The 21,295-nt window shown below is 42.1% G+C and overlaps 1 protein-coding gene across 1 annotated transcript in view; it reads left to right on the forward strand.

Moving 5' to 3' along the window:
• The window catches only part of MINK1 (misshapen like kinase 1), a 1,658,622-nt gene that overhangs the window by 1,313,885 nt on the left and 323,442 nt on the right, over window positions 1–21,295 (forward strand). Inside the window, exon 24 of the mRNA XM_044077078.1 lies at window positions 4,569–4,735. Within this exon, the coding sequence (XP_043933013.1) occupies window positions 4,569–4,735 (167 nt within the window). The remainder of the gene's footprint in view (window positions 1–4,568; window positions 4,736–21,295) is intronic.

Genomic DNA, 21,295 nt, shown 5'->3' on the forward strand with positions numbered 1-21,295 from the left:
AACTGTACTTTCCCTCTTCTGCATTTAGTCAAGGGCAGTCATCACAAGTTTTACCCCACAGGGCGGATTTCCTCGCACAAAAATAAGGTGCCTTATCCATCCACAACTGACTTCCATGAATCTAACTCTGTGGGTGAAAGGCTTTTGATCCCTTTCAAACACCTTTTTGAGGATGTGCTTCTAGTCCTGCAGGAGGCCAGGAAACCCAACACTAGGAGATCCTATTTATCCGAATGGAAGAGGTTCTCTGTCTGGTGATAGACCTAGATCCATTTTCAGTGGACATTCCAGTGATTCTTTCCTGTTAGTGTGAGATACTTAAGGCTGGGTTGGCCTACTCGTCTGTTAAAGCCCATCTGTCAGCCATTTCTGCCTTTATCTTCTCCTCTAGCTTCTAGGTTGGAAATTGAGCTCTTTGTCAAAGGCGCCTTCACATTAGACCTCTCAGGAAACATATTCCTCCTCCCTGAGATCTAAATTTTGTCCTGGAAGAGCTGTTAGGCTCCTTTTGAGCCTGCAGCATCAGCTTTCTTAAAATTTTGTACTTGGAAAACAATCCTGTTAGTAGCCATCACTTCCAGTAGAAGAGTCTGTGAAATCCAAGCCCTTATGGCTTGCCAACCTTTTCTCATTTTCCACTAGGACAAGGGGTCTCTCTCTACTAACCCTTCCTTTATGCCCAAGGTGGTTACTGACCTGTCCCTAAGCCAATCAGTTTATCTGCCCACCTTTTTCCTAACCCTGAAAACCCTAGTGAAAAAGGGTATATCATTCCTTGGATGTGCACAAAACAACTCCATTTTTATCTGGAGAAAACCAAACCTATTAGGAAAACTGAGCAACTGTTTGTTTCCTTCCACCCCTGGGCGCTGGGAAAACCTGTCTTAAGTCTATTTCTACTTGGATCTCTAGGGCTATTTCTTAAATGTCTCTCCTTTGTGAAGACACTCCCTTACTCTGTGATTGGTCACTCCACGAGAGCAGTAGCCTCTTCAGGGGCTTTCTTCAAAGGTCTGGACACTGCATTTGTTTTGGAAGCCAGCACATGGTCTTCTGTCCATACCTTCCCCAAACATTACGAACTGGATGCTATTTCCAGGTCCAGAACGGGCCTTGCTAGAGCAATCTTGCATGTTTTCATGGAAACCTCCTCTGGTTCATTCTCATTTTCCTTTCCATGAGCTTTGGTACTCTCCCAAAGGTTAAGAATACTGCAGCATAGAAGTAGAAGGACATAGAATAGTTGTGTAAAGTCTTACCATAACCATAGATGCCCTTGTTTTCCATGTTGCAGTATTCTATCCCACCCTAAAAATGAACAGAAATCTGTCTAGTGCTAACTTGACCGACTGACGTGTCGAGGAAACAATAGAAAAAAACAAAAATGTACAAAAAAGGAGTGTTGAGGGGGGGGGGGGACAAATAAAAATGAAATTTAGTACACTGTTGCATCACACCAGAGATTTAAATGTTCTATTCAAAACGCATTTTTTCTTGACACTATTACCATAAAGTTTTGGTATAATTACCGCATTTAGCACTGGTGCATGCTCATGCCCACTCATGCATGCACCTGCACACTTTTATACATTACTTGTTTACTTCGTCCTCTGTGTTCTGAATTTTTGTGTAGTTTTTCTACTGGTTTTCATTGTCTAAACGTTTTTGGGGGCTGTAAACATGAAAACTGTCATGATAGGTGTATTTTCTCCTCTCAACTGCAAAGCATTGACATTTTTGAGCTGTAAATATCTTTGTTTTTATGCGCGCTCGCGCACACACGTGTGTGTGTGTGTGTGTGTGTGTGTGAATGTATATATATATATCTATGTATGGATGCTTATTAGATAGTATTGCACAAATATATATTTATATTTTACAATGTAATAATTAGATAATGTTTATGGTTAGATAGCGTTGTTTTTTTCTTGTTTCTATCTAGTTAGCTCTCTTTAGTTATCTACCTATGTATATGATTTTAGTTCGTCACAGACCTGATGGAGGCTTTATTGCATTAGTTAGCTGAAAGCAGTTTTAGTTAAAAATCAGTCTGTTTATATGTATGTTATGCTTGTCTTAATACCTGATTTTGGAATGTGGGTTGCAAAATAGATAGGTAGTGTTTTCCTCAACTAGGATTTAGTTTGATCTACTCAGTACTATTGTGTGGCGGTGGGTACTTGGTGCTGTTAAATGCACTTTTACGGCCCTGTTTCTATTGTTAAAAGTAAACAATACATATATTTTTCACACTTTTAAGTGTATAAAAGCTGATATATTTAATATTTTATAGTATTTCTGTTTTTTGTTACTGAGACTCGCTTGTCAGTGACTAATAAAGGCTTATTGCTTTGAAACACTACCCTGGATTTCATAATTTTGGGAAATCATTGTGACTGACTACTAGTTTTGCTGTTTTTCATTCTGTCCCACCCTCCCACTTTCTTGGTCCTTGCTGTTTGCTGGATGATATGATATACCTCATATCCTTGGAATGGTGTTCTGACTGGGGCATTCAGTTCTGAGGAATGGTATATGCCGATGTCACCTTTATGGCCTACACTGCCTGCCTTGCTATGTGCAACATCACACGTGTACCATGCAGTAGCAAAAGTGTTTTGTATACTGGTTGGATGTTCAGCTCACCAAGGCGGGGAATCCCAAAGGTTAATTTTATACAACTATTCTTTATTTATTCCCCCTTCCTCAGCCTTGTATAAAATTCCCTTACTCAAAAACTTCACAATTATATTTATCTAATTCACATGAACAAGGCAATAATCTATCTTGACTTACTCATAACTATAAGTACACATTCTTAAAACTTAACTCTTCCATAACTTAACATCCTGTATTTCATTTAAACACACTTTCCATTGTACTTATCCTTGTAACTCCTGAAAATTATACCCAGATTTCTGTTTTTATGATTGAAATATACTCCCAACTTTAACCCTCTCCAAAGTCTTTACTCTTCTCAAAATTTATTTTCATACGTACCCAGTTTGTTTTTCTGCTCTTCTGAATACTTCTATCATCCAGTTAATATTTTTGTGATAAGTATTGCAATCTGAGGCTGTGATAAGATGTTCCTCACTGCCTTGGCCACGGTTCCTGTAGCAGTATAAAATCCAACTTAGTCTCCCCTGAAAAGTGGCCACTAGGGTAGCAGGGACTAAACCTGTCAATTAAGAATAAAGATAGTCCTGACATTTTAAATGGTACCGATACACCGTATATCTTCTTGCATATGTCCAGACTAACTTTCCTGCTTCTTTAGAGGTGCCTAAACATCAGAAGGATTCCTTTCTTAGTCTGAATACCAGTTCCACTATGTTTTTTCAGGTTTCAGCATGGGATGTGTTCTAGGACATTTCATACGTACTCTGAAGGTTGTGTCTGAGTCGTAACCAGCATCACTTCAGCACAAAGTTATATTATGTGGCCTAGTCTTTAAGCATAGGTCAGTCTAGCAGGAGTGCACCCCTACCAACAGGCTGACATCTGGGATGTTCCGTTTCAGGAAGTGCTGGTATAGGTGACGTGTGTATCATGTATGTGAATTGTGTGCACTGTCTGAGTGCACAGACGCACAGTAAATACCCTTGACATTGCAGACTACTTGGCAGTTGAGAAAGTGCAAGCCTTTCCTATTTATTTACATCTCTGGCCTTCTGGATCAGGTAGTCTTAACAGCAATTTAGATGCAGCTTACGATATCCAGGATCTGTCTCATCTTGTATTAAGAACCATATAGTCTGCTTCACTTTTTCTAGCACAGTGTTGAGGAATTGGTGTAGGATTTGTAAAGCAGAAACCTGCAACATTCCTAATTTGTCCCTCCGGTCATTTTTGTCCACAGGAAAGACAAGAAAATACAGGAGATGTGATTTTGCATGCTTACCCATGTTGTGCACAGTATTTAGTATTAAGTGCTTGAAAAGGATGTCAAGAGCTTTCAAGTTTGTGTGCTTAAAGGTATATATGGCTAAGCATATTATAGTCCCTGTGATCATTTGCCTAGTATGTTCGTACTTTTTGGGAGGATGAGAACTCCTTTGATTTAAAAGGGTTTAAGTAGTTACTTTTAGATGCCTGTTGCGTACCGGGGCTCATTGACTCTGATATGAAGGTAACACTCACAGCTAGGACTTTTGAGGTGCAAATAGTTTTGCTCGCTGTCTCCCTCTGCGTAGTCTTCTGATTTTTATAACCAGTCAGTTGCCTTTTTGTAGGTGTGTGTGTTCTCAGCACAGAGGATTAAGGCTGCAATCTGTTAATCCGCTGCTTTGTGTATTGAAGGGTACAAGTTGTGATTTCTTCTCCATTTGCCTACTGTGCAACTCTAAGCAACTCAAACTGAAAGGGGACACTAGAGTTCACTGGGCTTACTTGGTTAACAGGTGTGTTTTAAAAAAAAAGTTTTTTTCTTTTAACTGTGATAAGAAGGGTATTAATGTGTTTTAAGCTACCTTGCGTCTCTTAATTTGACTGTCTCAAAAGTTAGATTAGAAATTCTAACTTTGTTGCCAAATGAATCAGCTGATTTTCTTTGTTTTTGATGAAAGGATTTTACTTTGTTTGGCAAAGAGCGCAATGATGATGTACCAAGACCCCCAGCCAAAGTGATGGACTACTCTTCATCTAGTGATGAAATTGAGAGCAGTGATGAAGAGGAAGACGAAGAGGGTGACACTGAGAGGCAAGAAGAGACTGCAGATTCATCTGTGACACGGTGAGGAACTCTTAATTTCACCCTAGTGTTAATACTGTTTGGTAATTTTGCCTGTGAAGATTAAGTTGTCATGAGTTTCAATCCAATACAAAAGAGTAAAACAATTCAGGAAAGTGCAGCTGTAACTGCAGTTTTCTTCAGATTTGTCTCTGCAAACCATTACATCAGATTGTGACTCCCTCTTGTCAGTAGAGGGAGATTCTGGGACATAACTTATTGGAGTGTCTTCTGTTTAAATGTCTGACATCTGTATTGTTGGGAAGACCCATAGAGAAAGCACTTCCATGGTTTCCTGTCAAATTTCCCTAACACCTAGTCAAGTAGAACATGGTATGGTTTTTCACTGTACATTGCCCCAAGTATGTTTTTTTTTTTCAGGTTTAGGTGCGACAATTTTTAAGTGTAGTTTATGAAAGTACAGCCAGTTTTGCTCGTGTTGCTGCTGCTGCAAGCTTATACAAACAAGATGGATGTTGTCAGATACACAATTTGCTTCTGGACCAGTCAGTGTTATGGACCTCTTCCTTCTCTGTAGATCATAATTTTCAACTGCCCAGAATTTTGCAGAATATCCAAGTTTTTGCATCATATTTTGGTCTGTTCATCAAAATATCTGTTTTTTTTCTAAATAGCGGAGGAATTAGTGTGTAATGATGGACATTGGAGGTCAGACTTCATATCCTTCTAAAAATGCATGCTGTGACAAAATCTGTGATCCAGTATTTAAAATCTGTTCCTAATTTTGAGCATTTATTCCCCCTTTACTTTTGAGTTTGTCCAGAATTGTTCCACTAAGGTTGTGAGGTATGGTGTGGTTCTTCATAAATTACCCAATAAGGATTTCAGAAGACCCTGCAGTAGGCTGTAGAGTAAGAATAAATTAGCTTTGTTCTCTTATGGGCAATATTGACATCACCATAAATTTTTGAAGGCTTCGCATTGGGGTTCCTTTTCCTCAGTTGTCATCACTCCCTTTATTAGACTTGACCATGTTGACTTCATTCCCATGTACCACCTTTCTTCTCTGATTGGGTAATGATGGACTAGTATTGTCATTGACATTCCCCACATATAATTGGACTTGTCAGAGTTCAGAAGAATCTGTATTGATGAGTCTGCAGTGATACTCTGACAACAGAAATAGGATTCATTAGTACTGTCAGAAGTCCCACTGTTTATAGCAGTAGCAGTCCCTCTTAAGTCTCCATTCTGTTGCCCCTTTCATGGGTATGTAATAGAAAAGCTGCTGCTGAGGCTGTCAAATACATTGTTACATAGCTGTGTCTTGACATTGATGCCATCCCAGAAGTAATAGGTCCCTTTCCCTCCTTTTGGGAATGTCTAGGAGCTTAAGACACAAACATTTTTGCAAGGGTTCCATTTAACTTTATCTCTAGGGTATGATGTCTTCCTTTGTCTTATTTCTCCATTCCCCATCCTCACTCCAAGAACTTAGGATGCAATAGTCATCTCCATTTCATTGGGAAAGTAATAGGTTCATAGGTTTCATAAAGGACAAAACTTGTGATGTGTGCTTAGAAAGCAGGGATTTTCCATATTCTACTCTCAGTATTGCTTTGCATATGCCTCTAAATCTGAAGCAGGCTTTAAGGGCTGTATGGAAGACTTTTGAAAATGTCTTATTTCCCTATAGAGCACACTTAATGTACCTTCCTTGCAAGGCTTTTTTTTGTTCCTGTCTCAACACTTTTTTTGTTACCAGTTTTTCTCAGAATGGAGTAAGAACAACAAAATGTAGAAGCACTCCTGTGAAGCTGCCTGTAAATAAGTACTGGAGGATGGAAAACTTGGAGCCATATAATATACTATTACTCTGCTCTGTATGTGAAGCAGTCAGATTACTTGGACATAGTTAATAGGCTTTACTAGAGTTATTACCTACTGGCCTTTAGAAGCTGTGGTGGTGCAGCGGTAGCTTTGTCGCCTCACAGCAAGAGGTTCTCCTGTTCGATTCTTTGCTGGAGCGCCTTCTGTGTGGAGTCTGCATGTTCTCCCCGCGGTCAACTGGCGTTCGAAAAACGTGTGGATTGGGCGTGCCTTCGTTGAAGGTTGGACATCGGCCTGGCACCTCGGCACCGTAAAAATCTACTGCCAATCATTAGCGGATCAGAGTTCTGCTGTGGCGACCCCTAACCGGGAAAAGCCGAAAGAAGATTACCTACTGGCCTTTATGACTTTGATTGCCATAGCCCTGCACTGATATTCTCCACTTCCCTTCATGTGCTTAGGTTTTTGAAGTAGGTTTGAAGTAAACTAACCATTGAGCGTATAAAGGAACTTTTATTCGTAATCTCAAAAGAAATCTTAGTGTCTGTCGCACTTTTTTTTATAACTGATATTTGGTTTAGTGTTAATTTCCCCTAATTTGTTTTTGGGTCTACTGTCTATATGTTCAGGCAAAATTAATGGGGGGGGTGTAGTTATTGGATTGTGGGCCAAAAAGAGGTCTTTTCTAAGTAACCTGAAGAAAATGTAGTGTTTTATTTGGTAATGTCCAATCAGTGACATAGTGATGGTCATACTTCTTGAATACTTAATACTGTTGTCAATCCATCCATTTTTCAAACTGTTTATTCAAGGTGAGTGTTGCAAAGACAGTAAGATAATTGGGAGAGACCAGACGTGGCTTTCCTCAGCAACAGTCTTCAGCTTCTTCTGTCAGATTCCCTAAATGACGTGAGAGACCTTCTGTGTATTTGCCCCAAGGCTTCCTTCCCTTGTTCATGTGTGGTATACACATAATGGTACGATCCCAGTCTGAAAATTTCACCTGACAATTGTCAACCCAGACTAAAACTTCCTGTATTCTGAGATCATTATACTGTCACTAAGAATGAACAGCAACCTTTCTTAGAAAGTTCATTTCTTTCACTTTTTTTCACGAAAAGTGGTGCAAGTAAAATTGTGCATCACTTTCAGTAGAAGTGCAGCAGAACTCTAAAAGTGAAGCTGGCTTTTCATATGTGCATACATTTGCACTGTTTAAGTCTTACTGCATCTTGAAATACTATCACAGGAAAATGTGTTACTTTATTGGGACTCCTTTCCCAGGAAGTATATCACTGTTATAGCAGGGAACCTTGCATTCAAATTGACGAAAGTAAATGCTGCCTTGGGACTGTTTATATAAAGAGACTTTTTTTATTTGCTTTAGAAATGTGTGCAAGTGGACTGCATTTCTGGACAGAGTTTGTGCTAGATGACCCATTGCATGACAAATTGTGCAACTGCTGTTTTTAGTTTCTTTGTAATTAAAGAAGGTAGCTAAAAAACAGGTACATCTTCAGCTACTGGCATTGAGAGGTCATAATCGTGTTGTGTATACCATCTGTTTAAACTCATTTATTTGGTAATAAAGGCAAGTGTGAAGATGTTTTATAAATGTATTTTTTTCAAAATGCATTATTTAATTTTCTTTGTTTCAAGTAGAGTTTTGTTCAATTTCAAATGCTTGTAACGTGGTTTATTAGTGTAAGGAGTTGTATATTGAATGAACTGGTATAACATCTTCTGATTTCAGTCTTTTGAATGGTGATTGTTTAAGCCAGCGATACTAAACAGTTGGTTTATTATAAGAGTGGATTTTATCTTTGTTTTTTGCATGCTGGTAGCATTGTTTCTTTAAAGAAAGGATGGAAATATTTGCATTGAAAAACTCTTGTATCTCCTACGGTATGCCTTTTCTGTGCAAAATAATTTGATAGAGGTTTCAATTAAGATAACACTGGAAGACAAGAGCCTATGTTTAACGGTGTAATCGTGGGGAACTATTGATTATAACTGATCTGCAACTTTACAGTGTAAAGCTTATTTGGGACCAGAAGATGTTGACAGTCATGTTACTGACATTTGGCTCCTGTAATTACCAGTTCCCATATCTTGTCCTTAAACCATGATGCTCCCCTCAGTATGGCCATGCTGAGAGCACTCAGTTGTGGGGAGAGCTTCTGCTCATGGTGTGGTCAAATCCCCCATGTGCATGTTAAGGAATATGAGCGGTCATGCACTAAAAATACTAGCTCAGACAAGGTGCTGTATTACTGCAGCTTGCAGGGAATTTCTTGCTTAAGCACTATTTTCCATTGATGTACAGATTCATATTTTTAGGTAGGCATTCTATGATGAGTAACACTCGCCTACATCTCCAACTGTTTCTCTGCAGCAGCGGTAGTTCTTGATGCTGCCCCTGTATCACAACTAAGCCTTGCAAATTGGCCATGTCTGTGCGCATCCTTCTATCTCTACCTTGGAGGAACTGAGCAAGCTGATGCCTCTTCCACCTTGGTCATAGTAAAGACTTTATCCCTCTACTCCACAGAGCCTGCTGAGCTGTATAGAGTTACTATACATTAAGGCAGCTCTATATATTGAGTTAGTGCTAGTGATGCATATTTAACGGCATTGCCATGACACAAGTTGGTAGCAGCCACTGGAATTATATTCCCATTCATCAGTCTCCATGATCTCATCCTTTAAGTCACTACCCAGAATTTGACCATCTGTGGGGTTGGTACTTGATCATAGGTTTTCCTTTTCAATTCACTACTACAGTACAGTACTGCCACCATTATATCAGTTTAGTGATGGTCATTGCTTTACATTTATACTTGAACAATACCTCAAAATAAAGTCCTCCATTTGAGGTGGTAATTTCCCTGTCCCCTGCACAGACAGCCAGTGTTTTGCAAGGAAGAACCATATTCCATACCTTACATGTGGTACTCTCATCCTGTCTGCTGTACTTTGAACAGCAGACCACTCAAGTGCACACCAGTGATGATCATAATGTGATACCAAGAGATCATTATCATTTGCAGACAACAGATAAGCAACCCTTACTTTAACAAACTGTTTACTACCCTGACCAGGTATATGCTTTGATAGTCCATATAAATTATGGACAAGGACAAGACACACTTTTGGTACTGTCAAATCACCCACTCTAAATTTGTTTTGATACCACATTGGGAATATGGATGTAACTTGCATTACAAATACGTAAACGTTCAATTACAGCAGCTATGAGTTCCTGTGCTGTGGTAGAACCCTTCCACAAGACATTCTGTGGTACACTTTCATAACTTAATGTACACAGAACAGGTTAAACGTTCCTGGCAAACTCCCATGATCCCATTCTTGTACAGGAACACACAGTTGATTCACTTTTCCATAGTCAGAATGCATTGCTTCTCTTGAGTCAGAGTTTTGTCTCACCATAGCTCCCTTCCTTCCATGTCAGATGTTGAGGCCTTCAGCATTGTCCATTTGAACTCCGTCCCAAACATCCTCAGGTTATGTGGGAGAAAGTCTTCCAGAGGTGAAAGTTAAATGCATCCTGCGTGCAAGTATTCCTAACACAGTGTCAGTACACATTTAGGGTTCACTGCTGTGTTCATTTATTTCAGCTGTCTGTCCCATAGATGCCAAAGAGGAGTAGGCCTGCAGAGTGAGATAAATGGATATGCAGAGTAGTAGAAAGTTAGATGGAAGATGAACAGTTTGGATTCAGATCAGAATGAAACAGAACTGACTCAATGTTTGCAGTGAGACATAGTTGAGAAGAAGCTAGAAATGAGGAAGGAGTCCATCTGGGCATTCCTACACGTGGAGAAAAGTATATGACAAGATCCCAAGAAAGCTTATTTAGGCCATATTGTGGTGATCCAGTGTTGGTAGAATTAGTGCAGGCTATGTAAAAGGACCCACTGACTCGAGCAGAACAGTATTCGGTCACAAAGAGGGTTTTCCAATGGGAGTGGCTGGTGCACCAGGGTTCAGCACTTAGCCCACTGCTGTTCATACTGATGATGGACTACATTAGCAAACAGATCAGAGGGGACAGATCAACAGAATTGCTGTATGCAGACAATGTGGCATTGCAGGTAGACTGTGAGCAAGAACTTCAGCAAAGGATGGGTGACTGGAATGCAAAACTGAAGGCACACAGGATGAAACTAAGTACATATAGGACAGTGGTAATAGCACCAAATTGGGGCAATCGGAAGAAGCTGAGAATTGAGATAGAAGGAAGATGGTGGGACAGGTTATAGCTTCTAGTATCTTGGAGGGGTGGTTGAAGAGACTGGAAGTCTGAATGAAGAGGTCAGAGCTAGAATCAGAGGGGCTGCAGCCAAGTGGCATAGTGTCTGGTGTAGTATATAACAGAAGAATGCCAAAGAAGCTGAAAAGTAAGGTGCACACAATAGTGGTGTGACCAGTACTACATAATGCAGAAACCTGGAAAGTAAAGGCAGAGCAGATGTGAAAGTTGGAGGTTTTGGAAGTGAAGTGTCTGAGAACAAATGAGGGCATAAGAGCAGAAGCCAAAGTAGTTCTAATTGCAGAAAAGTTCAAAGGGAACAGATTTATGATGGTTTGAGCACAGGTGCAGAAAGGCAGAAGACATTCTAGTGAAGATGATTTGGGAGAGCTATAGGAAACAAAGGCCTCCAGCAGAGAGATTTTTCACTTGCCTGTGTTAGACCTTCCTGATGGGTGTTTTCATCATGGGGTGGGGATACAGTGATTGTTCCATTTTCAATTGTCTGGGAACTTTTTTTAGCCAGAAGACTTTGACATTGACATCTGAGAGTAAATGCCAAAGAGGAGTAGGCCTAGCACAGTGCCCTGGGGGACTCACTGGGGGTCTGGCAACTTTGTGGATGTGGCCTCACAGATTCTAAACTGCGGGGTCCTATCAGTGAGCCAGCTAGCTATCTGGTGGGTTACAAAGGGAGTTGTACCTAGTTCTCCACATTTCACAATGTCAGAGTGTGGTATTGTATCCAGTGCTTTAGCCAGATCTAGATAAGCATATTATGCAGTGTTTTCCCTTCATCTGTTGCTTAATGTCCTTTTCAGCATCCACTAGATTCATTAAATATGACTGACCTTCCTTTGACAAAGCCAGACTGGGGTGGATCCAGTGACTGGAGGTCTTGTGTGCCCCTGTTGATGATTTCCATGGGTTTGCAAATAAGACTAGTCAGACTAAAGGGTCTGTAATTTCTGGGATCTGTTGAAGGTCCTGTTTGTGGAGGGGGATAGTTGTTGCAGTCCACCATTCATGTGGCTCAAAGCATGTTATGAGAATATAGTTAAATAATGACTCCAAAGACCCTGATAAGTCGTATTTTAGACTACTCATGTGGCATCCTGGGATAGTAATGGGGCCCATTTAGGCCAAATTCCTGGCTTTAAGTGCAGCTAGTACTTGCTCCCTTGTTATATTTGGAGGGTTATGTTTGAGGGTATTGTTGGGGTGGTTGGGGGATGGGTGGGGTTAAAGTTGAGACTGAATTTGTCCACTAACAGATTTGCTATGTCACCAAGTTTTGAATGTGGTGGCACCATTAACCGCCAGTTCAGCACATTGCTGTATGCTGCTGCCTTTGAGTTGTCTGACATAGCTGTAGAAGACCTTATGGTTATCTTTCACCTGGGATGCTATCTAAACTTCAAAATTGGCTTTGCTTGACCCAATTACCCCTCTTAATTGCCTATTTACTTTGGACAGAGTTTTCTTTGAGAATTTCCCTTTCTGATTTTGGTCCTATTTTTTTTTTATCCTGTTTAATTTAGGATTCCAATAGAGCAGTATTTATGGCTAGTCCTGGACTTGCTTTTGATAGGTACAGCAGCCTATGTGCAGCCATTGACATGGTTGAACAGAGTTTCTGAGAGCAGTTCAGAATAGTGTGTCCAAGGTTCGTTATGCTGGAATGTCTAGTGGCTGTATTCACTATTTGTTTAAGGGTGTTTGTATTTCCAGAGCTCCGGAATCTCTGCCTGTAGATTTTGAGGCTCTTTACGATTCCTGGTCTGTAAATTGGTAATTTAAGTCTCTCATGAATAGGGCGTTGGTTTGGATGATTGTCTGCAGTAGGTCCAAGTATGCATTGTGAGCTTTTTGGGACATGGTGGGTGACTTACAGTTGACTAGACTATGGTACAGGATTTTGTTTCTAGTGATTTGCATGTGGAGGAACTCCAGCACATCATCCTGTTTGACGATCCTAAAAGTATGCTTGTATATTGAGACAGTGCCACCTTTAGGCCTTGGCTATGCAGCTACTGTTCTAAATATGTGGAAAACACTGAATCTAGCACTGTCTGCGTACTTTCTTTTTAAACCATGTCTCTGTAACTGCACAGATGTCTATACTGTCATGTGAGGAAGGCTTGGAGGGAGTGTAGGTTTTTTATTTAGACTCCTGGCATTGAGCAGCAACACTTTGAGGTTCAGTTGAGTTAATTTGGTATGCAATTGGAGTAAAGAGCATTTTCTGCTTTGCTGTGAGCTTTGTGAATTGAAATATGTTTCTGTATAGTGCAGAGTGCTGTTGGTGGAGTGGAGTTGCAGTTTACTGCTTGAGGCAGAGTATTTTGCAGGGTTAAAGACTGATTTGTGTTAAAAATTAAGTTGAGATTAGGTGAGGTAGCTCAAGCCAGTTCAGGTGCCTGAGGACAGTACAGTGTCAGCAATATGGCATTGAAAAACAATTGGCTGTTTAATTGCTTTAGTTTAGCTGTCAGTGTGTACTTAGAAGTTGGTGAAAATAGAGGCATATAGAAGTGTAGGCAGTAGAATTAGGTGGATGCTAATATCTGTCTACTTTGAGTCCAAGATTTAGCACTGTACAAGCAGCTTAACTTCTGAACAGAGGGGCAGGAACCAATACCATGGCTAGGCATGTTCTAGTATCAGGGCAACACCTAACTTTCAATTCATGGTAATTGAGAAAGTTCAGCTAGGATGTAGAGGTGGTGCAATTAGGAATTTGGTAGAGACTAAAGAGCTTGAATGGATTATTAGGATGCATGCCAGCATGGGCAAAGGGCTAAATGATAGTTTGTATTAAACTGGTTCTGGTTAATAAGCCACTACGTAGATAGTCTCTATATATGCACTTTTATGTATTTGAATTTATTTTAATGATTTATTAGTTGATGTGTCTATCTAGTGTTTTTCCTTTAAATCAGTGGCTATTAGGCCAATTGTTGGGAACTGACACTGACAGGGTGTTGCTGTTTTAAAAATCTTTGTGGAGATTGAGTTGTCTGATGAAGTAGCTCTAGCTACGAAAGCGCTCACCATCTCTCTACTGTGGATTAAACTCTGGAGTTTTATTTGATACTGTCTGCTGTGGTCTGGTGTTTCCTATATTTTTGTGCATCAGCTTTTGATACGTTTTTTGCAGCGGTGATGTGAAAGTTAAGCTTTGCATTTGATGCATGATTTGTGAGAGAAAAGGAGATTTTTTTTTTTTTTTACTTTAATATCAAATCTGATTTTGCTAGCTAGCTTTCCCTTGAGGAGAGTGAATCCTGTGTGAGCTATTGGAGAAGAATGTGATGTTGGTCAGAGCAAGTTAGGGTTGCATCAGCAGAGTATTGAACTAGTTTGGCATGTTTTAAGGCAGTGGGTAAATTATTGATGGAAGTAAACAGTAGTGGTATTACAATGGAGCCTTCGAACACCATAAGACAGTAGTAAGAAAAGAGCTTCTAGAGTTATATTTAATAGCTTCGGATCTGTTGCTCAGAAGCCAAGAGGGATTGGATTAGGACAGATCAGAGGAGACAGACCGGTGAAGCAGTTTATCAGAGCAAGTGTCAATGGCATTAGATAGGTCTAAGAAAAGGGTACATAAATAGTAATTGAATTGTCCAAGATTGTCACTTTGAGAAGTCTTTTAGTGCAGTACTGGTACAGTGGTTTGGGCTAAAGCCATGCTGAGTGAAGAAGAGAAGGTTATTGGTAAGAATGTGGTTGAGGAGTTGAGAATAGATGCATTTTTCTAAGATTTCTAAAAGGGGGTTGGGATATGGATCTGCACTTGGTAAGATCAGTTGCGTTTCCCCCTTTGTGCAGGTGTAAGATCAAGGATCTTTTCCAAAATGGGAGGATACAAGACTGTTGGATGGATCTGTTAGTGTTGATGGGGTAGACAAAGGCATCTGCAGCAATTTTCAGGTATTAACTGGGTAATTTATCTGCAGCTGACGTGGCACATTTTAGTTATAGAAGGTGCCTCTTTAATGTTAGAGGTAGAAGCTGTGATAGTATTAATTTACAATATTATGGTTTGCACTGACTTAGAATTTAAGATGGGTGCCTAGTTAGTATCTAAGTAGTGATTTTATGGTGTCCGTGAAGTAGGAGTTAATGATGCAGTGTTGTCTGGGTTCATGGCTGGGTGAGAATTAGGATACTGTATTCTGCCTAGGAATTTGTTTTTTGATGGTGCTCCACAAAGTAACAAGATTCTTTGATTACTGGTCTGATAATTTAAAATGATTTATTTCATCATTTTTAATTCATTTTGATTTGATTGTGAGGTTCTTAAGTTTTGGAGATTGTCCTACATTTTTTAACTTGCTATTTTCCATGCCTTATCCCTATTATACAATCATTTTTTGGTTGTTGCATATAGCCAAGGTACAGTATTTTGACACACTGCTTATGGGTGCCAGTTTTAGAACATTGAAGATGGCAGTATTATATAGGTGGATTGCATCATCTAGAGAAATGCTAGTTTATTCAACAGTTGAAATTCATACGTTTTCACATAGTCTGTGTTTAACAAAGTTTTACAAGTATATAGCAAATTTTTTCACAAGTTTTGCATCGTATGCACTTTTCTGACTCTGTGGTCCTTCTTTAGTCTCTTATACATGTAGACATTGGACTTGTAGTGACTGTTCATCAGGCACACTTACTGAGTCATCATTACCTTCATTTGATATCCCTAATTTTACTGAAGCTAGCCTAATGTGTGAAAGGGAGAGAAAATACTGATGTGAAGTTGTTCAGTCTCGCCGTGTATTCTTACACATGGGTTCTGAGCCGAACCATCGGCTCCGAGTCGGCTGCTTTACTAGCTAAAGATGTCAGAGTAGCTCAAGGCCAGGTCCCTACCCCATGATACTCTGTCCTACCTCAGATCTAGTTTGCCACTGCAACAGATCTCAGGTCTGGAGAGCTTGGGCCAGTTATTTATATTTATCTTCCTTTTTGGACATATTTTTGCTGATAGTTATATAAAAAAACTTAGATTTGTTCTGCTTTTTTGGGCTGCTTAGCCTTAAAATTTTTAGAGTTTGACGAGTTCATCTTTTTCAGAGCGGTTACTCTTAGGCCTTTAGTCTTTTCTTTAGTTATTCCCTATCCCTATATATACTTAATAGTGTGTTTTAGTGCTATTAGAGTGTTAGTGTAGTGGACAGCGTCATTGTTGTTTATATACTACTTAAATTTAGTGTTGGTGTCTTAGATTAGCGTGACTGTAATGTGCTTAGTTAGATATATTTTATATATCTAAACTCTTATTGGATTAAGTTGTTCAGGGATCTGGCAGCTTAGACTGTTTTGGAATTTAGACTTGCAGTAATCTTTCTTCAGTGGTGTTACTGTTGGTTATGATGTCTGACCATAAAGAAAAGCAGAAATCTGGCTTCAAGAAGTGTAAATGCGGGCAGATGATGTCCATTACGGATGCTCATGGGAATTGTGTTTGGGGCCTGTTCACCTCCAGGACAATTGCTCTGCCATTCCTTCAGCAGTAGGTTTTACTGGAGAGACGAAGGAAGCTGGTAGATAGAGGCTTATTAAAGCCAGATTTTCAAGAGTCCTTGGACAAGGCTAACCAGACCTCAAAGTCATCGAAGGGGTCAAAGTCTTCTAAGGTGTCTTCGGAGCACAAGTCATCAGCTCCAAGCCCTACTGTTAAGGTGCGGTCGCCGGCTCCGCAGTCTTCGGAGCGGTGCACTCAGCAAGTATTTTAGAGCGGTCCCCAGTCTTGGAGCTGCTCTCCGAAACCTTGGGGTCACCTATCCTTCAGTCAGAGGAGTCTTCCCTTCCTTCGACTCGTTCTTCAAGGACCCTATCTGATGTGGACCGGGTGGTGCAGTGGCTCCTCGAGAACCCGGCACTTGCTAAATTATCGGCCTCGACACCTACAACCATTCCACCTGCTGTGACTACTCCTCCTCCGAACCGTGTAGGGTTTTCGGAGCCAGGAGAGGAGGATCTGATGATTGTGGAGCCTTCAGAGCTGAGGCCTGTTCCAGTGCCCTCAGCTCAGTCAACCCTGACTACTTCGGTTTCGTTGGAAGGGTCTGGGAGCCAACACTCTCTCATCCATTCCGGGAGGAGAGTAGAACCGATGTGTCAGTTCCGACCCTACCCCTCGGGATTTCGGCGCGGATGAGCTCGGCTCCATTCTCTGGTTTGGAGCCCACTGTCTCAGCGCCGGGGTAGTTGCAGTCTTCTTCGGAACCGGCGGCTTCCTCTGGTCAGAGCAGTGGTGTCTTCGATGTTATGAGCAGGGTTATGTCATCTAAGACACACACGTTGTCAGGTCCCTCCTCCCCTAAGGTGCAGCTTTCTGCCTCTACATCACAGGTCCCTGTGAAGTGTCGAGACCCGGAGCCTCAGGTAACCCCATTGGGTGACCCTTGCTTTACTGAGAGACCTCACCAGAAGCCTCCACTGATGAGGTTCCCAGGAAGAGACTTTGTAAGAGGAGGCATATAGATTCCCCGCAGGAGTCTTTGACATCAGACACTGACTTAGAAGAATCGGAAGGGTTCCCATGGTCCCCCTCGGAGGATATCTCCTTTGCTGATATCCTGGAAGTCCTAAAGCAGAGGGGTGACTGGCAGTCCGTTAGCCCTACTGAGGATGAGTCTGTGCTCCTGAAGGCCTTTGGGTCACAACCTTCCACCTCCTGGGTGACTCCGCCCTTCGAGCTGATTGATTTGGTTGCTTGAAGGGTGTGGGAGTCTCCTGATTCTATGGAACTGGTCCCTTGGAGGCCCAACAAGTTTATCACCCCCCCCCCCCCCCAAGATGACGTTTCTCACTCAGGAAGTCCCAGTTGATGCCATGGTGATGGCAGCAGCCATCAAGAAAGAGATGTCAGAAACCTCTTCTACTGTCCCTCCTCCTAATGGGGATTCCAGGACGATTGACATATACGAGAAACGCATCTTTAGTTCTATGACCTTTGCTATGCGATCTTTAAACTATTTGACTCATTTTACCAGTCTTCAAAGAGATCTCCTGAAAGAGTGCAGCGAGTTCAGAGATAGCTCTTTGGAGATGGTCCTGAATGCGTTTATGCTCCTTTGTGGAAGCCTTCACGTCTTCCTTTATCAACACCCTGTTCGATGGCTCTTCTCTTTTTGGACCTAAAGTCAAGGAAACTGTCACTAGGTGTGAGCAAGAGGGGAAAGACTCTCTGCCATAGGAGTCTGTTTTTCCACCCCTAACAGACCATACCCCAAAGGGCAGAAAGGTGGGAAAATGTGGTTCTGAAAGTCCCAAGGAGCTTTCCAGAACACACATAGTGAACCCCACTCCAGGAGCAGAGGAGGGGGTAATAATGGAAGACGCCGCCCTGGCGGCAGAGAAGGTCTGCAGAACATGGGCGACCGTGATCAGTTTTTTGGTAAGCCTTATCAGCGCTCCTGAAAGGAGGCCCGACTGTCCTGCTCTGGAGGCAGTCGGGAGTCAATTTGCTTTGTATCCAGATGCCTGGCTAGGAATTACAACAGATTCTTGGGTACAACGCACCGTTACCAGAGGTTACATCATTCCATTCTTAAAAAACCCACCTGTAGGGAAAAAAATCCCAGACGTTCCAGCCAGTCTCTGGGATCAGGGAGCCATAGAAATTCAGAGGCTGCAAAAAGAGAGTCATCCAGCCAGTCCCAGCAGACCAGAAAGGATCTGGGACTTCAGATTCTTTTTAGTTCCAAAGAAGACAGGGGACTGGAGGCCCATCTTGGAACTCAGCAGACTCAACACATTTGTAAAGAAGTAGTTCCGGATGGTCACGTTTCAGTTTATTCTCCCATTCCTCGGAATGGGTGATTGGATGTGCTCGATAGATCTCAGGGATGCGTGTACTACCATATCAAAATGGCCAGGCCATCCACAGATCTGCGTTTCCGGCTGGGAGCCAGTCACTACCAATTCCGAGCTCTGCCCTTTGGACTCGCAACAGCCCCCAGAGTGTTTACCAAATGCATGGCAGTGGTTAAGGCTCACCTGAGGCATCTAGGATTCAGAGTGTTTCCGTATCTGGACGACTGGCTCCTTACCGCCACCTCCATGCATCAACCTCTCAGTTAGGTATCCATTTCGAAAAGTCTCCGTTGTCGCCATCGCAGCATATCTCCTTTATCGTAGTAGAAGTAAACACCACCACTGCCACAGTAAGATTGCCCCTGGACAGAATAACCACTCTCCGAAACCAGGTCTTGGACATTTTGCAGAGAAGGGAAAGTACCAGCCCTTCAAGTACTGAAACTACTAGGCACCATGGCAGCTACACTCATAGCGGTCCCTCTGGGGCGTATGCACATGAGGATTCTTCAGTGGTTACTATTCACCCAGTGGTCTTACCAACAACTTCCCATGTCATTCTTTATCATGATTACAGACTCTTGGAAGAAGGATCTTTGCTGGTGGTTGACCAGCCAGCAAGTTACAGTGGGTCAACCATTTGTTTCTCCCACGCCATCAGCCACGGTGACCACGGATGCTTCTCTGATAGGGTGGGGGGGGGGGGCTTTTTCAGGGAAGAACAGCCCAAGGCACCTGGTTGGAGACAGAGTCACAGTTGCACATCAGTGTTCTGGAGCTATGAGCAATGCTTTTGACGTTGCAGCACTTCGACGGCACACTGCCTCTAGGGATGATTGTGATACAGACATGTCAGTGGTCTGGTACATCAACAAGCAAGGGGGAACCAAGTCTTACCCCCTGTGTCGAGAGGCCTTGAGAATTCGGCAGTTTGCTGTATCCACCGGGCACTTTTATGATAGCAACGCATATCCCGAGGAAATCCAAAGTGATGGCGGACAAACTGACCAGCGCCATCCTGCTACTGCACGAGTGGTCTCTCAAAAACAAAGTTGCGGAGATGATTTTCCGCAGATGGGGCCAGCCTTGCTGCGACCTGTTTGCATACCCTATAAATGCCAAATGCAGAAGTTACTTTGCCCTGAATCTCCCTTCAGGGCAGAGCCCAAGTGACTCGCTCGTACACAATTGGCCCCCGGGACCCCTGTATGCATTTCCACCTATACCCCTGATTCCAAAATTCTGGCAGAAAGCCAAAACCTGGGAAGGACTGTAATCTTAATGGCCGTTTTTTGGCCTTATCAGATTTGGTTCCCCTTCCTCTGACTCTATCAACTGGAGGAACCTTGGATTCTGGACCCAGTTCCAGACCTACTGACACATTTGTCAGGGGCCCTCCATCCCTCCCTTCGTTCCCTCAGACTGACAGCTTGGCTGCTCCGATTCCCTACCTAGCCAGGTCACAGGATTTTTCTTCGGAGGTACAACACATTCTTGTATCTTCGCATAAGGCTTCCACCAGAAAGTTGTATGCTAGTAAATGAAAGCGATTTGCCTTCTGGGCATCCCAGAATAACCTTGATCCTTATGTTGCCCTGATTGCTAGTATACTGGAATTTCTTTCTAAGCTTTTTCATGAAGGTGCTGCAGCTGCCACTATTAGAGTTCAGTTGGCTGCTGTCTCAAATTTTCACCTTTGAGCTGAAGGCTCTAATTTGATGTCTCACAGATTATGTAGGGCCTTCATTAAGGGTACCATTCATCTTAGGCCACCTGTTAGACAACCCTTTGCTCCCTGGAATCTAAATTTTGTGCCGTCACGTATTATCCCCCCCCCCCCTTCGAGCTTGTATCATCCTGTCAGTCGAAGTTTTTCTTGGAAGACTATTTTCTTGGTGACCATTACCTTAGCACGCAGGGTATCTGAACTCCAAGCCCTTTCTATCACCCCCCCCCCCCCATATTTGGTGTTCCACCCAGACAGAGTATCACTGAGGACTAATCTTTCATTCCTGCCAAAGGTGTGTTCTGAGACCAATCTGAACCAAACTATTGAACTTCCACCCTTTTTCAGTAATCATTCTAATAAGCTGGAATACATGTTGCATAAACTTGATGTTCACAGACAATTAGGTTCTATTTTGACAGGACAAATAAATTTAGAAGGTCTGACCAACTCTTTGTATCTCATGCTGATGCTAAGAAAGGATTACCAGTTTCTAAAGGTACCCTTTCCAAATGGTTAACCGACTGCATTAAATTCATCTACTCTTCAGTGAACCAAACAGTATGGTGTGAAGGCACATTCAACTAGAGCAGTCTCCACTTCTTTGGCTTATACGGCTTGATTACCTTTGGACACTATATGTGCAGCTGCCACTTGGTCTAAGCCTCATACCTTTATCACTCATTACAAAGTGGACAGGGCCTCCAGGGTCAGGGCTTCCTTTGGTTCCACTGTCCTCAGGAATATACTCCCTTGAGCCTCCCAGGTTTAGGGTGCTTGGGATGCTACCCATGTGTAAGAATAAATGGCGAGATTGAACAACTTCACATAAAGAAGTTATGCACTTAACCGTAATGCTCCATGTGAGTTGTTCATCTCGCCTTTATTCTTACATTCCCACCCACCTTCCCCCTTTAGGGTCTCAAAGAGCAAGTAGACT

This window comes from Protopterus annectens, chromosome 7.part0 (assembly GCF_019279795.1).
Source record: "Protopterus annectens isolate FY-2018-M chromosome 7.part0, PAN1.0, whole genome shotgun sequence".
In the NCBI taxonomy this organism is placed as follows: domain Eukaryota; kingdom Metazoa; phylum Chordata; order Ceratodontiformes; family Protopteridae; genus Protopterus; species Protopterus annectens.